General features: G+C 50.0%; 1 protein-coding gene across 1 annotated transcript in view; it reads right to left on the bottom strand.

The window, feature by feature from the left end:
* LOC144158951 (dual 3',5'-cyclic-AMP and -GMP phosphodiesterase 11-like) overlaps positions 1-21,010 on the bottom strand; it is a 213,376-nt gene that overhangs the window by 42,345 nt on the left and 150,021 nt on the right. The window contains exons 6-9 of the mRNA XM_077690168.1: positions 19,545-19,760; positions 15,123-15,287; positions 9,106-9,195; positions 8,319-8,456 (exon numbers count right to left, since the gene is read on the bottom strand). Coding sequence (XP_077546294.1) covers positions 8,319-8,456; positions 9,106-9,195; positions 15,123-15,287; positions 19,545-19,760 — 609 coding nt within the window. The remainder of the gene's footprint in view (positions 1-8,318; positions 8,457-9,105; positions 9,196-15,122; positions 15,288-19,544; positions 19,761-21,010) is intronic.

The raw sequence follows: 21,010 nt of genomic DNA, 5'->3' as shown, positions 1-21,010 counted from the left end.
GCGCGAACAGGATGTGCTACATGTGCTGCAAGTGACACAGAGAGAGAGAGAGAGAGAGAGAGAGAGAGAGAGAGAGAGAGAGAGAGAGAGAGAGAGAGAGAGAGAGAGAGAGAGAGAGAGAGAGAGAGAGAGAGAGAGAGAGAGAGAGAGAGAGAGAGAGAGAGAGCATTTTAATGAGCTCAAATGTGAGAGTGGAACCCTAGTCCGGGAATCCATGCGTTGCCCTCGCCGTCTTGGCCCGTGTCACCAGGAGAGTCTGGTCATCCGGTTGACAGCTGGTCAACAGTGTCTCCCACAGCTCAGGAAAGGAACAGGTGGAGAGGGGTGGTAGGGCTGGGTTGTGAGCGCATTCCACAATTATATGCTGGAGGGGTACCTAGTTGTGGAAAAAATTTGCATAGAGCGGTGTACTGTGTGGGAAACAATAAATTCATTCGAACCGGGTGAACGTACGTCCCTGCCTGTAATTGTCGGAGTGTTATTTCCTGAGTTTGGCTGAGGGATGGGTGAGGGCACGGGAATTTTTGCCTGGTGGTCCGGTAAAATTGAGAAATTTCCTGATAGGTGAGAAGTGGCGACGGAGCTGCGGTGACCTCTGGGGCTTGGTGGGCCAGTTCGCGAGCCTGTTGGTGAGCGAAGTTGTTGCCCGTTACAGAGGCATGGACAGGTGTCCAAACAATCGCCACTCGGTGAGATGGACGGTATCGCTGAAGTAACCGTGATAACATGTACAGTGGAATCTCGATGATACAATTCTGGGTGATACGAATTCCTGGATGATACGAATTACTGAGAAGTCCTGGCGAAATTGCATAGTTTGCAGTGGGCAAAATTTCGGCTGTTACGAATGGACATGCGGGGACCGGCGGATGATACGAACAAGCCGGCAAGGAGTCCGACTGCCGAGTGACCAAGCGACGACGACGTACGGGCTCTCTCCCCTTTTGTCACGCTGTCTCCATGAACGGCCAGGCTGTTGTTTTCTGCTCGCGAAAACGCGCCGCGCACGCCACAAACGCGCTGCCGCGGAACCACCCGCACGCTGCGCGCGGCGCGGCCAGCGGCGGCAACATGGCGGCGGCTTCGGCCATAGAGTTAATACTACTGCTTCGGCCGCGAAGTGGTGCGGGGCGCTCGAGCGACCGCTTCTACCCACTCTTTAAAATGCCGCTCAAGGCACAGACGAAGTTGCTTCTGCAGCAAAGGAGCTGATAATGTGCGCGAAAACGGCACGATAAAACATCATCCGCGACGCTAGTGAAAGCGCCCACGAAATGTCTGCCGGGGCGGTAAACATCTCCGGCGGAGCCAGCCGGCTGTCTCGAGAGCTTCGAAACTGCCGCCCAGGCGCGCGCCTCCCCATTGGCGCAAGTCGTCAGGCTCCTCCACTGCCGTGCGCGTCTAGAAGCTGCCGCGGGCGCGGAATCGTCGACTCGGGCGTGAAAGATCGCACGCGCAACGCCGTGCGATCGTGTCCACACGAATCGCGTCCAAAAAAAAAAAACGCCATGCGGTTCACGCCTTGACTGTTGCGGCGTGTAGTGAGCTCGGGCACCGCGATTGAGGAGACAAGTGCGAAGCTTTACGCGCTCCAGAAAGGACTGCTCGGCGACATGTAGGTTAAAAAAGGCGGAAAAAATCACGCATTTCTTAACGCGAAAGTAAGAAAAGAAACAAACAACTTTTTTTTAGTGCTCAATTTTTGGGTCTGTGTTGGTTCATACGAATTTCGAATGATACGAATATTTTTCACGGTCCCGCGAGATTCGTATCATCGAGATTATACACAAAAAAAACAAAGCCAAACAACGAAGCGCGTCCTTACATGATAAGAGTCCCACACAGGCCAGTGATCTAATCCAAATCACTGTCGTTTAAACCCACAAAAATGAATAAGTAAGGCCAAACAGATGAAGCAAAGGTAAGGGAAGGCAGCGCTCGCACTATATAAAAGCGTTTCGGTTTCGCATTCTGTTCACACGCGCGCGTTCGGCCATTTTTTTTTAAACGAACAAGTTCACAAACGGGCGGAAATGGGACCATTCGGCAAAATTTAGTACAGCTTCGGTCCACCTTTTCTCCTAATTGAAAGAAGCTCTCCCACCCCACCGCCTTGTTTGTCATCTGCTAGGCAGAGCTACAGGAAAATAAATTCACACAGTGCTAGCTGTTTTTACGATAAAGCGACTTGTCCATGCTTAGTTTATGCTCGTGTCTGTCTTCGAGCGTTTATCGCCGTGAATCTACCCGCACGATATATTTTGCACGCGACAGCGCAACGCTTCTTAAGCATTACCTCAAGTCGTTCGCACGACACTAGATAGTAGAGAGTTTTAGCATAGCGTGCTCCGTCCGCTAACGCTACGGCGGCGGGTAGCGGGGCGCGACTGGGGAGAGCAAATTCGTCACGGTGGGGTGGATTAGTTCCGCGCGGCCTGCCTTCGCCATGCCCGTTCTTTCCCTCCGCTGAGGGGCAACCTCCTCGCACTCCCCGCGCGCGCATGCGCAGTCCGGTCCCGCTACCCGCTAACCTTAGCGTAGCGTACGGGAGCCGCTATGCTAAAACTCTCTAGTTTTAGCATAGCAGTTAGCGTACGCTACGCTAGGGGCGGCGGGTAGCGGGACCCGACTGTGCATGCGCGCGCGGGTCCGGCTAGGAGGGCCACCTTTCACCGGAACGAACGTGCGGGCTCGGCGAGGCGGGCCGCTCGCCCCCGCGGAACGAATGTGCACCTGCCCAGTCGGGTCCCGGTACTCGCAAACCGCAGCGTAAGCGGACGGTACTCGCTATGCTAATTAGCGAGGAGAGATGTTTAGCATAGCGGCTTGCGGAGGCTCACGCTACGGCGGCGGGTTAGCGGAACCCGACTGCGCAGGCGCGCGCGGGAAGGGCAAGGAAATAGAGAGTTTTAGCATAGCGGCTCCCGTACGCTACGCTAAGGTTAGCGGGTAGCGGGCCCGACTGGGCAGGTGCACATTCCTTCCGGTGGGGTGGATTAGTCCCGCGGCCGGCCTTCGTAGTGCCCGCGCATTACCCCTTTACCGGCATGGCGAAGGCCAGCCCGCGGAACTAATCCACCCTACCGGAACAAATTTGTTCCTGCCCAGTCGAGCCCCGCTACCCGCCGCCGCAGCATTAGCGGACGCTACCCGCTATGCTAGTAGGCAGTTTTAGCATATCGTTACGGTGTTTGCGTTACCGTTTACCGGAAGCCGCTGGCGACGGTGAAGCCTGTGCTGGTAAGTTACCGTTCGCGGTAACTCTCGCGCTGTGCACTCATACGGTAAACGGTAACGCAAACACGGTACCGATAACACGGTAACGCTACGGCGGCGGGTAGCGCGGCCCGACTGGGAAGGTGACAATTCGTTCCGGTGGGGGGATTAGTTCCGCGGGCCGGCCTTCGCCATGCCCGCGCATTCTCTCCACTGAGGGGCAACCTCCTCGCCCTCCCCGCGCGAGCATGCGCGGTCGAGTTCCGGTAACCCGCCACCGTAGCGTTAGCGGACGGAGCACGCGATGCTAAAACTCTCTATTGTCACAACAGCGCGAGTCTTCCTCAAGAGACCTTTGACGGAGGGGAGGGGATGTTGTGTCATGTGTGTTTTATTACGCGTTTTTGTTACAAAGTAAGACTGTAGTCAGAATAACAGTAATGGAAACACCACTTTCCTCTGTGCTCATTAGAATCTGCGGAAACAGAACAAAGAATACTTCTTGAAAACAAATAATTTCTACTCGCCCGTCGATACATATGTGAACTTTGTGTGAACTTTGCACTGGAGGATGCAATGCAAAATCCACGGAGCCCATTCCAAACACTGTCTTTTCTCGTCTTTAGTTTCGCGCATGCGGTGCTAAGTATGACCGGCATCATGCCAGGTGTATTAGCTGCACGAAACTTCACGAAGCACATGATATGTACACGCCGCTGATGACATGCGCATCTGTTGAACTCCGCGCTAGCCTCCTCACACACTCAGCAGCTCGCCGGCATCACGACCACACTGAGCCCAAAGCGTGCGGGTGCCGCTAGTTTTGCGCGCTGCAAGGTGGCGCGGGTCGTAACCTCGCAAAAATATCAATCTTCAAAGTGATCTACACATATCACTGCAATGTACGACAAAAGCTTTAAGCAGAGTCCTTCAATGCCTTTCTATGAAACTTCGCCGTCACGATATATGGGAGAGCTTCGTACGCTGCCCAGGGAGGCCGCGCCGCGACGCTGGTGTTGATCGGAGGGGGTGTAACAAATATGAAGTAGTAAGAGGAATGTGGAAAGGAGTAATGGTTCCGGGTCTCACGTTTGCGAATGCTGTACTCTGCTTAAAATCAGACGTTCTATCAGGCCTTGAAGTAAACCAGAGAATGGTAGGACGTCTGGCCTTATGCGCGCATGGAAAAACAACTAACGAAGCAGTTCAGGGAGATATGGGCTGGGCGTCGTTTGAAGTTAGAGAAGCTCAGAGTAAAATATGCTTTGAGATGCGGTTGAGGGCAATGGATCAACGAAGGTGGGCAGCTAAGGTTTTTAGGTACCTATACTTGAAAAGCGTGGACACGCAGTGGTTAAGAAAGACTAGAAGGCTAACGATGAAATACGGAAAGAACAGTGGGGAATCCAAAACAGCCAAGGTAACCAAAAAAGAGGCAAGGCAGATTGAAACGAATAAATGGAGGGAAAAAATGGAAGCTAAAACGTCATTAGAGATGTACAGGGCTGAGAAGATGAACATCAGAAAGGAAAATTTCTACGATAATTCCCAGGGCAGTGCTTTGCTTTTTGAGGCTAGAGCAGGTTGCCTGCGAACTAAGAGTTTTGTGGGGAAGTATTCACAAAATGATGGGGTATGTGTGGTCTGCGGAAAAGAAACCGAAACTATGCGGCACATAGTGTTAGAATGTGAGGGTATCCATCCAAATCTACATGAAGGGAATATTGGGCTTCCAGAAGCCCTAGGATTTAAGGGTATCACAGAGGAAGTTAACTTCAAGGCTGTCGAGGGGACGGAAAGAAGATTAGAATGCTGGTGGACGAAAAGCAGAGAGGGGAATATTGCCTAGGACAGTTACCACCTGTAACAGGGAAAAGAAAGTATTTCGGGCCTAATAAGCGTTAGTGCCTGCCCTAAGCAGCGCTAGTATTAAACCAAGAGTGTAAAACATGGTTATATTAGTCCTTTTTGGTAAGATGACATGTCATCACCCCGCTTCAAAGGGGAAACCAATAGGAATCATCATCATCATCGGGCTGCCGGGGGCGTGGTCAGAGCGCGTTTAGCAGGGAACGGACCACGGAGCACGGCAGGGCTAAAAGAGCGGCGGGCGCGCACTCGCCGCTCCTCCAGTCCGGCCGTGCACGGAGTAAGATAAAACAGACGCTCGGCGCCTTATCAGCAGTGCGCTTTCGCTTTACGTGTCGTGGGCCGCTCAAATAGACTTATCATTTTGTGAGTGGCGAAAAAATTTGGTGTGAACGGGCATTCAGAATGGCTACCGAGTCCCCTGCCTGCCGGTCTGGCTACAGAGCAGCGGCGGCCGCCCGATGCCCTCCGATCTGCGGTGGCGCCCCTCGCCGTAGCCTTTGTCCCCGTACGAAACTTGGCCGGGAGTTTCATGACCAGCGAAGCATTGAAGGACTCTGCTTTAAGCTAACAATTCTACAAATTAGCTCAAAGAAGTTAGCTTTGAAGAAGTCAGCGCACCGTTTTCGTCGTTTCCTTCGCGCTTTGTTTTATCATGCAACTTTACCAACTCGGCCAGCTTTCCTTGTTACTTGCAACTTCTACAAGCTTTACGTTTTATCTTGAGAAGACCGAAGAGGACCCCCCTCTCTCTCTCTCTCTCTCTCAGCGTTTGGGAAAAAGTGAAAAGCCACAGTGTGTGCAGAAAGGACGTTGACCGCGACAGCGGCGTGCCCGCCCGCAGGATGCGTAGAACTCTTGCGTGCCGAAAGCGAAACCAACGGGCCAGCTTTGGTTTCGGAAATCGGAGACGCAAGCAGTCGCTGCGCCCGCGGGGGCTAGCATTTGTTTTCCTTCTCTTCCAGAGGCGACCCAACTACGGAACCGAGGTGACTAAACTGACGCCGTGGCAATGGCAACACCTCGGCTGTCAGAGCGTTGCCACGATCCAGAGGGGGGGTAGGGTCCCCTCCCTTCATTTTGGAATATATACCCCCAAGACGATGAACTCTCAGGTCGTATAAAAAGTCTAGTTGACGATTTTTCTATTCCTTGAATTTTTGCTTTCCCGAAATATCGGTGAATAAAAATACTCCTCCTCCTCCTCCTCATAATCATTATAATCACTGATGGAAGATGGCCCCCCTCTCAGAAAAAACCTGGATCCGCCCCTGTGTCAGAGGCAATATGGCGCGAGCGAGAAGCATTTTTAGTAACCAGAATTCGTTACAAAAAGAGACCCACGCTGATACGAGCTTTAGGGTGTTTATCGGTTTCGCGCAAATAGGTATTTGATAAGCCGGCGGCAATTTGATAATAAACTAAGATCTATGAAAAACACATTATTCTGGGCCCACAATTGCGATGCCGGAAGTGAAGCTCCTATTAAATGCGAACTGTTCCCTCCTTCTGCTTCGAAAGAGACGTGAAGTTTGTAATTAGGCGCCGAAAAAAGTTCCTCGAACATGCTTCTTCGTGGTGCACTTGAATGACCAATCACTGCACCAAAGGGAGCGAATCCAGCGAATAAGGTTGCCCGAGATCATGATTTCACACAAAAATGAGATGACAAACGTACGGACAAACGTCAGAGAATTCGTGCGGAGATAACTTCCGATTCTTCGCTGATGGTATGGCGTGGGCGTCACCAGTGATGAACGGAGTGAACCAGGGCAAAATAATTTTTTTCTCTTCATTACGAGAGGAGTCCATGGGTCATGTTTTTTTGTTTTCGCAGCTGGAAAGGTTCTGAACCATTATTTCAGGTTATGATAAGGAAAAAGCCACGCACACAAAATCACTCCTGTTGAATCTTTCAACCACGAAGAGTAAAAATAGCAAGAAAGGAAGAAAATTAGGAAGAAATGTGGAGCGCTGTCCCATCATTCTGCGGTCAAGGGCTGGAATACGCCGCTGCTGGAAACACCCTGTCGTTCTTCTCGCACTATAAAACACTAGCTGGCAGATGCCCTAAATCGTCGTTTTGTGAACGGTAAATGCTATTTTTCAATTGTATTCATGAGTATCCTGCACAATGCATGAATATCTTTTTAATTCACACACGCGACTTTTTCACGCCAGTACAGTCAAACCCGTTTATAGCGAACCGCAATATGCACCGCGATTAGTTCGATATATCCAATATTTCGATATAGCCGAACCCGCCTATAACGAGCTTATTGTTACGAGTTCGCAATCCGCGAGAGCCCCCCGCTCCCTCCCCAACTCCGCCCTCCGCGTATGCAGAAACGAACACAGTACAGTAGCCATTACCATACCAAAATAATCCATTGGAAGTAATAAAGCTACTTTCCGCCTTAACTGCCCACGTTGCAAAAAAAAAAAAAAAAAACGGTGATTTTTGCCTTCACTTTCGTTTTGGCGGCTTCAACTAGCATAGCATTCTCCACAGGAAACATTGTTTGCACCAGTTCGAGTCAGCGTCCTCAAAAATGTAAGAAGCATTGGCGCAGCACATCGACTGCCGAAAGCGCTTTATTATAAGCGTCGGACGGATTTCACTCGCGACATCACCGGGAACGTTGGCGAGCTCTTCCCACCGTTCACCGATGCTGCTGTCTTGGTCCGGACTCGCTGACTGGGCGGGTTCCGTCGCGAGCCCCGCGCATCGGAAACAGTTACGGAAATTATTGGGCGCCACGTCGCTCCGTGCGAGGCGCAATGTCTCAGTCGCGGCTCTTGCTCCGTGGTCGCGGCCAATCCACATCTCAATCGCCGCTCGAGATCATGCATTTCGGCGGCCATTCTAGGCGCCCAGAGTTCGATATATCGGATGTGAACTTCGTTATAAGGAATATGTTTCCCATGTATTTCCGTAACTGAATTATTTTTGTTCGATATATAGCATAATTCGCTCTATCCGGGTTCGTTATAGCCGGGTTTGACTGTACTACACTCTAAGCAATCGCCGCAGGTGGGCTTCACCGCAACGCCCCACAAAGCCCACCTGCGGCGGTTGCTAAGAGTGCACTCGGCGCCCAGACCCTCTTGCTGGTACGACACAGTTCCTCAAGTGCCGCTGCTGAAACCAAACAGTGCCACCCGTTCCCTTTCGATGGCCACAGAGCACCTAGCGGTGTCCGAAACGAGCGGGTGCAGAGGAGTAGCCCTACCTTGGTCTCGTGGTCGACGAGCAGCACCTGGCAGCGCTCGCACTCAAGCAGTGACTGCATGTGGGTCATGATGCGGTACACCACCTGCTCGATGGTGCTCTGCTCCTCGAACACCATGCGCGCCAGGTCCAGGAGAACCTGCGGCCAGCGCTCGTCATGCGTCACGTGCGATCCACAACACTCGCGCGCGAGAAGATACGAGAAGATCCTGCGCGGTGCTCGAAGTCTGACCGTTGGTCTGAACTTCCTTCGAGAATAGTTATTCGCCTTGGCTGCCTTCCCCTGACACACGAAGTGCCACGAAGTCCCGTTTGGCTCTCATTTTTTGTCGCGTGCAACGTCGGGCATTGACTATACTTACGATTGCTATGGACTGGGCAATGCTGTAAAAAACGCTTTTCAGGCGCAACTAATTTCAGACTACCCCCGATAAGTAGCAGAAAACACGAGCAAGAGAGCCAGACGAACGAAATAAAAAGAAATATGCGACAGAAACGTACACAAGTGCAAAATTGTTTTCTTCCTTCGCAGCATACCGAAACAAAAGTGAAGCTACCTAAAGATTGCAGCTAAATTGTAGCTAGCAAAATTTTGAGGGTAGTCTCAAATAACGGAAAGCAAAAAATTCAAGACTGACAGAGCGTTACAATATATACGCATGCTGCTTTTGTTACACAAAAATAAAGCGGAAATAAGATGCAGACAATGTGCAAGTAAACGCTTATTTTCTTTGCACAAACGAGGTGAAAACATCACTCTCAATTCGCGAGCATGCACTCGTACGAACCTGGTTCCTCTTGTTTTCAAGCTCGGATCGCTCATAAAGTTGAGCGTTTCGCAGGACGAGACCACAGAACTGTAGGTACTCCGAGAACACCTGGAACAAAGCGCGCAAGAAGAAAAAGCGAAACACCGATTAGGGCGAACTATAGTAGAAGGCTCCAGGTCAGTTTAGGACGCTAATCAGCTCATCGCTAACGCTCGTAACCCTCCCTCTACCTTCTCAAATGCTGATAAAGAAAATGGGTGCGGCATAACTGCGCCACGCGACCTATAATACGTATCGGGGTGCGACGGCACATTTGCGGTTCACGCATGCCAAACAAGCGGTGCTTGGTAAGCCACAATATTCTTCAGCAGGAGACCAGACAGCACAAATTTTCAGAACATTTCGCTACAGTGGAGTCTCGATAAACGGAGCCTTTGGTGGTCCGGGAAGATTTGTTCTGTCCATTAGGAGTTACGTTTACTGAGAAGAATGCTAAATGCTGCCGAATGTGCTGTTTCGGCGTCCTCTCAGCAAATAAAAATCACCGGCAAGTTCAAAAGTTACCCGCCGCTGTGGCTCAGCGGCTAAGGCGTTGTGCTGCTGAGCCCAAGGACGCGGGTTCGATTCCAGTCCGTGGCGGCCACTTTTCCAGTGGAGGCGAAAAGCAAAAACGCCTGTGTGTTTGAGATTTCAGAGCCCGTTACAGCTCCCCAGGTGGCCAAAATTAATCCGGAGCCTTCCACTACGGCGCGCCTCATCGCCTGTGTAGCGTCGGCGCGTTAAACTTCATAATCACTCAATCCAATCAAATCCAGTTCCAAAGTTCAAAGAATGAATGAAGACACGCAACTGCAACCTGTCACGGTACTAGAGATTAACAGGCCTGGAAGCATGCCACTGCCAATCAATAAGTGACAAAAATAGATTCAACAACTTTGCAGCCGATTCTTCCTGATGATGTCATCTATGGCCTTTAGGCTATGCAGGAGAAATCTTTGAAAAAGAGAAGGGGGGGGGGTCGTCTGCCTGGTGACATTCACAACCGGCTCCGGTGTTGCGTTCATAAGGAGGGGAAAATATTCGGTTAGTCAAACGAACCAGTTTTACAATGCGCAAATGCAAAACCAAACTAAGCTATCTCCGTTTACCGAGATTCTACTGTATTTTCGTTCTCGGTTGCCGCAACCTTTTGTTCGTTTATCGGGGGGACAGGAAATATCGAGCTGAATTGCTTGTGAATGGGCTAATTGTTTTACAGTAAATTCAGCTTGAACGTAGTACGCGAACACACCTGACACAGCGCTCTGTGCACAGCGACCGTACGACGAGGAAATGTTGAGTCATTCTTTTTAGCAAGGTCATTACCTTGTTACGAAGGAGTCACGGAAGTGCCAATAAACGCATGGCTTCTATAGTTTCTCATCCTGGTTCGCTCGAGGAAGTGCAACAACTATTCCGCAAAAAAAAAAAAAAAAGGCGCCCCCAGCGACATTCCCTCACCGGGCTAACTCTGACAAATTTACTGTATACAGCACGCGGAAATTGAAGCAGTATAAATGAGGAAGGACTTGGGAAACTTCTAGCAATGTCGGCATGAGACACGTGACGGGACTAGACCTTGTCAAAGAGAATAATTATACATGTAGTGACTATTAAAGAACATCGCCGATAGGAATATCGAACGAACAAAACAAACTTAAGGGGAAAGCCTGTTGCTGTAGATTTTGCTTTATGAATGGAGGAAGAGAGATAACTATAAACTGACAGTGTCGACCTAACCAGTCATATAAGTGAAACAGAGACAACATCGTTCTGTATTCAGAGGGTTTACAGGATGAAGGTTTTTAGAGCGCTACATCTACGCTACATCTTTCAAGGTCAATAGAGAGTTTTAGCTGACCGTTTTTGACGCTCCGCTATGCTTCCGATGTCCCGCTCAGCGCAACCGGAGCGTCAGCAGCCGAAAGGCTTTTAGCTAAGCGATAACTGTATCTCCCTCGACGGGGAATGATTCGCGTGACTGGTCGTTTCGCGTGCGCGTGTAAACCAAAACTTCAACCTAAAGGAAACAAGTATTTGTATGTGGTCGCTCAAACAAAGCAAAATACCGTGTTTCTTGGCCTCATTTAAACTTTTTTTTTGTATAATGTAGTCGCTGACATGGTATAATTTTTCTAAATAACAGTAAAGAAGCCGATAAACTTTGGAATAGCCAGGCCAAGGCTGCCTTTCTCGGCGATGCATAGAGGCAGCCCCGCGCTTCGGTCGACGTTTTTCGCTTTCGGTCTAAAGATCTTTGAGGTGTGTGGCACAATTGCCTATTCGGAAGCGCTTTCGCGGCTTCTTCGCTCGTGTTTCAACTGAAGGAACGAAGTTCGCCGTAGCGCGCTCGCATCGCGGAGGAAGCCACGTTAAAATTCCGTACGGTAGTGTAAGCTGCCGGAGCGGGGCCCCGCTCCGGTATCTCCAGTAGCGCTAGCACGCATGCGCAATGGCGCTCCCGCTTGCTATCGGAGCGGAGCGGACCGTCAGAAACGGTAAGCTAAAACTCTCTATTAGCGAGTTTTAGCTGACCGTTTTTGACGGTCCGCTCCGCTCCGGTAGCGAGGGGTAGCGCCATTGCGCATGCGTGGCGCGCTCGGCGGCTCCGGTTGCGCTAAGTGGGCCGCTGATACCGGAGCGGACCGCCGAAAACGGTCAGCTAAAACTCTCTATTCATCGCGCCGCATTGACCTTCAGCAGCCGGCACACAAGCTGTTCCTTTCTTATCGCTTCGCTTGCTCGGAGCTTGGCCGCTGCGGTACCACGTGACTATGGGCGAGAGTGAAACGGCTGCTTTTCCTGCGCCTTATCACCCAAAAGCGGCTCGGCCGTCTCCGGGTGCGGTTTAGCGCACGCGTGACTGGGCGGGGGTTTAACGGATTTAAGGACCGATACGCGCTGTGTTTACCGGAACGAAGACTAGAAAACCACAGGATGCACGCACACGGAAGCTTCGCTTTGCTCGGTTCCTCAGTCTCGCCATGGCGCGCCGGCTGGGACGTCCGTGCGTGCCCTTCAACGCAAGCGAAAGCATGAATCCAGTCATCCAGCGCTTATAGCTATTATAGACGGCGGGTTCCGAAGTCTCAAGCAACGACACTTTTATGAAACACTGCCTGCACAGTCTTTGCTTTCGCTCGTGATAACTAAGCTTAGAAGTGTTCTACCTGCGCCATTTTTATCGTTCGGCTGACCGAAATCAGGGAAGGCGCGCGCGTTTTTGGGGCGGGCGGTGCTCGGCTGGCTTGGCTTGGGTGTGATCATCAGAGCGCACGGCAAGTGTCTGAACTCATTTGGTTTTGGTTGATTGCGCGATGGAGAGGAAGGGGCTTGTGCATTGGTTCAGAGGCCGCATCGCACCAACATTCCCGCCGCGGGATTTCGAGGTAGCGGCAACAAGCTGCTGCCTTATGCATGCAGGAGCGAGCCTCTGTACAAACACGGATGGGTCGTGCAGGAAATTTAGCCGCGAACCGACAGGAAAGGGAGCTTAGAACGCCTCTCTGTATTCTGGTGCGCATTTCTAAATGCCGCGTACATTTCCGTGTCTCGAAATTTAGGGACTGCAGGACAGAGTGCAGCTGTAATGTTTGTTTTGCCCCTATTTGTTTACCCTGCCTCCAACTAAATCAACACAGAGCACTCATTTGTTGCTGCAAGGGCATTTCTAACGAAATATGCACGTGAATGATTATTCATGCGAATAACGAGGTCCGAAATGCTGTACTGGCTCAGAATAAGGATCTGCGCTTTGTCATCGCGCAACGCAAGCCGTTTCGCTAGCGTTTCGTAACGTGGAAGCACCGTCCACGTCGAGTGGGTCCCTTCAGAGGTACGCTTTGCCCCTTTGATTTGGTCATTCAGATCGGTGTGGTGAAGCAAACTCGCAAATCTTCTGAAAGTTAACAGGGTTGCAACGAACGTTTTTGGGTGCCTGGGAAGCTGGGTTTTTTTTTTTGTTTTTTTTTTTCTTTACACCGGAAGTATCCTCGAGAATCTAGAAGAAATAGTTCACAGCCTAGAACGAGGATGGATAGTTATTCAACACGCACGGTGGGTGCAGTACATAGCAGGAGTTTTGATACGATTACAGTCGACTCCAGTTAATACGAAGTGCACGGGGACTGCAAAAAACTTCGAATTAACCGAACTTCCAACTAAACAAAAGCAAAAGCGCATTTCTATTAGTGCGGAACACGTCTACCTCCTTGACATCGTTCAGAATCTCGACTTTCGTCGCCAAGTCTAATATACGACACGGGTTGTCCTGACAGTTGAGAGTTACGGCTGAAATCGAAGCCTGAAGCGGCCACCACACAAGATTCTCACATGGCGCTGTGCGTAACAAAGAACAAAGAAGGCTGAGGACTTCTAAAGGGAGGGATGCGTACGCTGGCGCGAGTGTCCCTTTATCAACTGTGCGCCGCCTCAGTTGCGGTGGCGCTGACATGGTACGGAGCACGCCGCGCTTGAAAATTTTCAATTTTATCGAGGAATTACAGCCACCTCGATGATTTTTCTTGAAGTAATTAACTTCAAATTAACCGATATAATTGGCTTTAGCTTCGAATTATCGAGCCGTTTCTCTCATTTAATGGCACGTAAAATTGCCGGGATCAACACCTCACTTGCAATTATCCAAAAGTTCCAATTAAGCGACTTGGAAATAATCGAGAGTCGACTGCATCTGATTTGTTTAATCTTCTTAGACCAATTTTTTCCCCTCTTCGACAGCGCCTACCAAGGACAGCAGGGTCACCACAGCACTACGCGATGCGCTGTCACCGTTATTCGATGAAGTTCGTGGCCTGCAAACATACGCACACAAAAAACACTACCTCACGCATGAGGTGTGGCAGAGTGTAAACAGCGATTACACTTTCAATTTTTCTTCTATAAGTGTTCTTTTTTTTTCTTGGGGGGGGGGGGGGGGGGGGGGGGGGGGGAGGGGGGGCAGGCATGGCAAGCTGAGCACGTGAACAAATGTCAAAATCTTCGCTTGAGTTCAGTAAGCTCCGAAATAACTGCCGCAAAAAGAAAAGGCGCTTATAAAAGAAACTCAGGGTCGACGACGATGACGACAGCGGCATACATTTGCACAAATCGAGCCACCGTCGCATTCCTAAAGGCTTCCGTTAACGCAATCCGCAAAGATGCGCTCTCGGAAGGGTATATATCGCTGCGCGCCCAGGTCGATCGATTAGAAAAACTTGCGGAATTTCAAAGCTGACGTGAACGGCAGTCAGACACGTACTTGGACGAGCATAGGGGCTCGTCGCGTGCGCCGCAATGAACAGTCCCCGTTTTCTTTCCTATTTTTTATTTGCCCTGTACTCATTTGCTATGGTGGAACTTACAGTAAAAAAAAAACACCAAGAAGAAAGACGGCGATACTGCATTTTGGAACAAGTACCACTGTGGTTTCTTGATAATATTACGATCGCACGGAGGACGTTCTCCAGCCAAAATAGTACGTTGGCGACCCTTTTTCACAGAGAAGTATGATTCCCCTCTAAACAGTGAAATATTTTGGCGCTGATTCTACCTGAAACTTATTTTCCATTACACGATGCGTTTTATTCGTGCTTTTTTTTTTTTAACAGCCTTCTGCGCCAGGGAATGACAAAGTCGGACGCTATTTTTCTACCGCAATTTTCCAGTGCGCCGCTATTCTCCTCCATTCTAAGCGGTACCCCAGCGTTAACGAAACCGGCTTATTCAGGCGTGTGTTTATCATGACGGGAAACGAGAGGGAATTATATATGCCGAAGTCTGGTTATTCCGCTATTCCACAGTTTTCGAGTAGAATAGGTGCAGATGCGCGTTTGCAGGAAGACGATTATACTGACTAACCACAGTCACCAGTTCCTTTCCTTTACCACCAGCTTCACATGTAGGCACCGCTTAATTTGTGAGGACGCCATAAATACGTCTTGCGAAGACAGCTTATCATAGAATTTCTGCATTGGCAGGGAGTGCGCGAGGGCACTTGCCTTCTCGTCGTTGCTGTTGAAGACGTCGTTCTCGCTCTTGCCCTTCTTGTTGATGACCTGCGCGACCCCGATGACCTCGCCGTCGCGGTCGAAGATGGGCATGCACAGCATGCAGCGCGTCCGGTAGCCCGTGCGCAAGTCGATGCTCTTGTTGAACCGGCAGTCCTGCGACCAGAAGTGGGGGAAAGAACAGGCACACATGTCACACATAGTACAAATTCTTACACAGCGAAGAGCTTCCCCAGGCGGTGCTGCTATTTAGTGCGCGGCGTTCTTTAGCTAAGACAATTTGTGTTGTTCGCTTGGCCTCTAATGTGTGTACAAATCGCGTAGAAGTAGATACAAGCGGCCCGGTAAAACTACTGCAGAGCAGGACAAACGGGTAGCTTTACCATAGATAAACAACGATTGTAACAAAACACGTGAGATATAAATATGAAAGACAAGCGAAAATGAACTAACGAAATCACAAAGATGTGTCTATTCAGGCGCCTTCAGACGGTTAACGACGAAACAAAGGAAACCAAAAATAAAAAGCAAACCGAAAGATGAACGAACGAAATCACAAAGGTCTTTCAAATCCAACGCCCTCCCAAGAACAAATAAAAACAAATATTAGAAAATTCCTCGCAGCAACTAAGTATATGCTTGCAAGCTTCGAAGGCGAAAGCCATGGCGATATGTCAAATTCTTTGCTGCAACATCGTATTTGCGTCTCTTTCCTCGCTTTCGTTTCTTTATCTTTTGACGCGAATTACTTCGACAGGCTGCTTTTCTCCTACACCACGTCTGCGTATTTTTCTTCGCTCTCGTTTGTTCGTCTTACGGCGCTAATAACCTCGTAGAATCAGGGTTCTGAGCGGCTGGTACGCACCTGTTGTGTTCACGTGCCATCACGTTCAGTTGTCACGCGGCACACACTATTCTACAACTTCTTACAGCAGAGCTGTTTAGGCCGACGCAAATCCGTCCGTCGCACCAAAAAACCCCGAAGCCTCAAATAAAATGTGGTTAGGGAGGTCCCTGGAATCGAACCCGGGACCTTTCGCTGTGAGATCGGCAGCCCAACCACCGGGCCACCCCAAAGGGCCGGGGGTACGGGGTCAGCAGCGGCGGGGAACAATATCATGTGCAGCCAATTCGAAATAACAAAAACAAACGCTTCGCGTGGTCGAAACGCTTCCCGCGGTCTTTCGCGTTGTAAAACCGGCGTCTACCCGATTGAGCTATCGTCGCTTTCCGTGCGCACAGCATTTCCTTTGGGTTCGTAGCGTGGGCGTTGGCTTTGGACTTGGCCGCGGGTTCCGGCGCGTGCTAACGCGGTCCACTTTGGGAGAGATGTGAAAGCCTGCGGACGAAACCATCCGGGCCTGCCGGCCACGGAGAACTTTCAGCGACAACTTCGGAAATAAATGTACGGCGCAACAGCCGAGTCTCCGACGAAGGGAGAAGGGCCGCCAGCTCTGCTGTTACTCCAGCCTTGCACCACTCGCGCAAGCTGCGCCAATTGTTTACGTTTCTAATTCATAATTTTGTTAATTTTGTGAAGCGGGCACATTCGATTCCTCGATTCCCAGCTCTCGATTCCCATAAGAGGGTATGTGCCACGAAGAAAGGAACAACAACGACAACTTTTGTCCCACCGCTGCCAACGAGTGGGCATATGTCGCGGTAATAATAATAATAAAAAAAAAAGAGTGGGGACAGCATGACGGTAACGCAATCGGCTCATGCTCTGGAAAACCGGGTTCATATGCCATGCAAACTCAGATGTGTTTGGTTATTTACTCTTAACACCGCAGGCCATTTTTCCGCACCGGACAACTGTACAACGGCGGTTTTTCGCAGAACCATACCCAGCTTTCTCGCTCAAAATTACAACCTCTCGGGAACCTAGAAAAACCACTTTAGGAAAATGATATTTGGCCTAATGCTAGAAGTCAACGTGAACATTAAAACGCTAAAAGAACATTTGAGGTTTCTGAATATTTTTTTGTGCAATTCACTGTCAAATCTAACTCCCTATGCATTTCTATGGGATAGTTCCCATGGCTCAGGAACCCAGTCACGCAACGTGCGAGACTTGAAACTGTGCACAAAGCAAGTATTCACCCCAAATATTAGCTGTGCAAAAGAACTTTTCATTTCGCTAAAAAATTGCAGAGTGATCACTGTTGAAAAGACTGCCATGAGCGGGAAAGCTGCACGTGCGGGCACTTAGGCTTTCACCTTAAAAATTTAAGAACGAACTGAAAATTCAAGACGGGTTGTCGGCCCAGTTGGTTTATATTAAAGATTTAGCGCATCAACAGACAAGGACGGCGAACGGACAGGACGGGCGCTACATCTTTTGATGCGCTAAATATTATTCCCCGAACTGAAAATGAACTAGCGACATCCCGATGCTCTGTGTAATCCATCGCTCTTGCGCGAATGCCTGAAAAATGTAGGAAAAATAAAACGAAGAAAAGGGCGCTGTCTGAATTTAAAACTGGTGTCGAAAAAAGGCGAGGTAAAAGCAGAACACAAAACGGGGCCTTTTTCTTCGATGCGCGACCTCTTCTTTGTCCTCATCTACTTTGCGCCACGTTTTCTTCTTTATTCAAGTATGTACCAACTAGCTCAGCGACAAGTTTTGTTAAATCGTGACGAAAACGACAACCTGAGCGAACAGGCTGCAGGTTCCACTGCCACAAGAGTGCAGTACACTGCCTTCGACGCGCGGCCAGTCCACCATTGTGCTTCGTGGAATGTTCATCGTGGGCGTTTTTTTCATCCGGCAAAAGATGGCGGCCGCACGAGGGAGGGAGGGGGGGGGGGGAGAGATGACGGCGATGATCATAATGATGATCACGAAATGTCGCCGCAGCGAAAGAACGAAATGTCGCCATCCACGAAATGTCGCCGCGAAATGTCGCCGCAGCGGAAGAACATAGGGGAAAGACAGCCAGTCCCATCACACGGGCCACCCCTGATTCAAGGTGATGGTGACCACGGTGGAATCGAATGCCAGGGAGACGACAGCGTGACGGCTTGGGAACGGCCCCTTCTCCGATGCACCTGCTAGCCCCATGCCCCCTCCGGACATTGAGACGCTCCGGACCGCCCCTTCCCCGGTTCATCTTTGAGCCCCATTCCTTTTCCTGACAGCGAAGAAGATGGGCGCCCTGACGTCACATCCCAGAAGAGCTGCGGCCGACCCCCGCGGCCGACCCCCGCGACCACGGCTACGCCGCAGCTGACCTGGGTGATGAGCATGGCTACGCATTCAACCGGATGGCGCCAACTGTGGTCCTCTCAACCCATGACGAAAGAAAATCCGACGAGCGCTTGGAGCTGGCCTTCGGGATCGCAACGCACCCTGCCCACGCGGGGGAAGTGCAGCCTCCTACGAAGCCGCAGTACTGCGCACAGGTGTTGTGAACGAACTGTGCCGGTTAAGTGTCTGTAAGCTTGCAAAAAGATTAAGGAAGAGGACACAATCAGCGTTGTAAACGTGTTTTTTGTTTTTTTTTCAACTTTTACGAGGATAATGACAGTGACCCAGGGTTTCTCCTCCGAAACTTCGGCATAATTTTTATTCCCGTCATTGCAGGCTGTACACGCTTTCTACGACGGCGTTTTTAACGCAGACAGCGGCTTTTTTTGTCCTTTTCCATCTTTTTTTTCATTTAATCGTGTGCGTGTGCACCAGGTTCATACGGAATGTTGTGATCTCGTAAAGTTCATTTTCAGTTTTTTTAGGGCTTCTGTTTGTTGCTTTTTTTATTAGTCGAGTGAAGGCACAGAATTAGATAGGCTTTTGCGATTTCCATAGTTCATATTTTGGGTTTCTTTGTTTGGTTAGTTTTACTGTTCTTTGTAAATTGTAAGTGTTAAGTTCGGGCCCCTCACTTAATAATTAAAACCGCCCGGCAACTAGATATCTTTCCCTGGGGTTAGCTTGTTTACCTGTATTGTGTCTGCATCCCCGCCGGCCGAGCTGAGTTGGCGTGAGGGGCTAAAGAGAACCAGTTCGCGGCACAGTTTTGTGAAGCAAAAGTGCATGCTTTGCAGCCTGGATATGGTTTCACGTGCTAACAGCGCATGCAGGTACCACAGACGTCTTGCTTTGCACCTACCCACAGAGATAAACTTCAGTTACGCATTCTCATTGGGTGTCCCGTTAAACCTCAGACAGCTGTACAGTCTAAAGAAGGAGCACGCAGTCCTCAAATACTCCAGCATAACCAAAGTTTCCAGTTGGTCACCTGCCGAGACCGCTTCGTACGGGTACCAATTGAGACCAGCGGTGTGTCTCAAAGGAGCATCGTAAGCCTGCCATTGCAGCCGGCACCAACAACCTCCGTGCGCATGCAAGGTCACTTCGACTGCTTGCGAGCTCCTGGCAGCAGAGGCCGAGAACCTATTGGAGCAACTCACGTTGTAGCAGTCTGGTATGTTGACGGCCTCTTTGCTCTGGGCCACGTAGCCGACGATGCCGGAACCCCAGGGCACGCGCACTTCCTCGTAGCGCACTTGGTCCAGCGTCGAGCGACAGGAAACGTCGAACAGCTGGCTCACCAGGCAGCGGCCCGCCGTCGAGTCCCGGTCGCCGTGAACAAGGAACAGCGAGCAGCGGTCCGCGTCCGTGATCACCTGCGACCACGCGGCAGGCGCGCACGCGTGTTGTTCCATCGACAACCCACCCGTACTTCACTCCGACCAACGGTTCACGCGAACCTTTCTTGAAGCCCCTGCCTAAAATGTTCTTGCGGAACAACTTACCTTCAGGAGTGTCACTTCAACCAACATTTTCTTTGGGCCCTTGAAGTTGGTTCAACAGCTACACAGCGCCACGGGCGACCCAAGCAGCACTGACATACTTGTAGTTTGCACTTCGCAGTAGAAAATAATATATATATATATATATATATATATATATATATATATATATATATATATATATATATATATATATAGACAGAAAATAAAGGTTGACAGTCAAGAAAACCTCGGAAAGCAAAGGGGAGGTTGTGGTGGGTCATAGAAAGAGATGAAGAATTTTTTGAGTCGAAAAGAAAGTGGTGAAAAAATGCCCGCCGGGTGGGATCCGAACCCACGACCTCCAGAATACCGGTATGGTGCGATAACCACTACGCTACCGGCGGGGCTGTTTCCCCAGCACTTTCTCGGGTATTTATGTTAAGGTATTTTTGTTTCCTGCACTTGGGAGTGGTATATATATATATATATATATATATATATATATATATATATATATATATATATATATATATATATATATATATATATATATTTCAAACGCGTACAAACGAGGGTGCGCGTTTCCACTGAGAAGTGGAATATATACGCTTACTCACTGATTAACTACCTCATTCATACACTACCCCATCCACCCATTCTTCCCCTCACTTCTTCACTAAAGCTCAAGTTTCTGACATTCATCGAGTTCTGCGCGGGCCTTCGCTATGTCCAAGAACCCCCCGTGTTGCACGATTACGCCCATCTGTTGAAGTCCCTCAGCAACAGCTCTCTCCCCGCTCGGGTCGGTACTATGGGAAGTCCCACTGAATGCTTGTTGCGCTGGCTTCTGCAAACCAATTTCAAGGCGCGTGCGAATCGTTTGTATTGCCCCATGGCGTTACCAAGTGGGAACAAATTGCGAATCCCGTTAGTGGCCCGTTGCGTTGCACGTGCACAACCGTAGCTGGGTGTGTGTACCCGGAGCGCGTTAATTAGTTGAGCACCGAAAGGAGGGCGTACAGCCGTCGCTGCCGTGGAGAACTGCGGCAGCAGTATTTGCGGAAGGATTTGCCCAGCGGGAAACGCCAAATATAAACAAGAAAAAAGGGGGCGGGGGAAAGGAGGGGTCCTGCTACCTGTAA

This window comes from Haemaphysalis longicornis, unplaced genomic scaffold (genome assembly GCF_048455015.1).
Source record: "Haemaphysalis longicornis isolate Haplotype H1 unplaced genomic scaffold, Haemaphysalis longicornis Haplotype H1 scaffold_1, whole genome shotgun sequence".
NCBI classification, from domain to species: domain Eukaryota; kingdom Metazoa; phylum Arthropoda; class Arachnida; order Ixodida; family Ixodidae; genus Haemaphysalis; species Haemaphysalis longicornis.
Note: the sequence above shows the minus strand (reverse complement) of the source record. Positions and strands in the feature narration are given on the sequence as shown.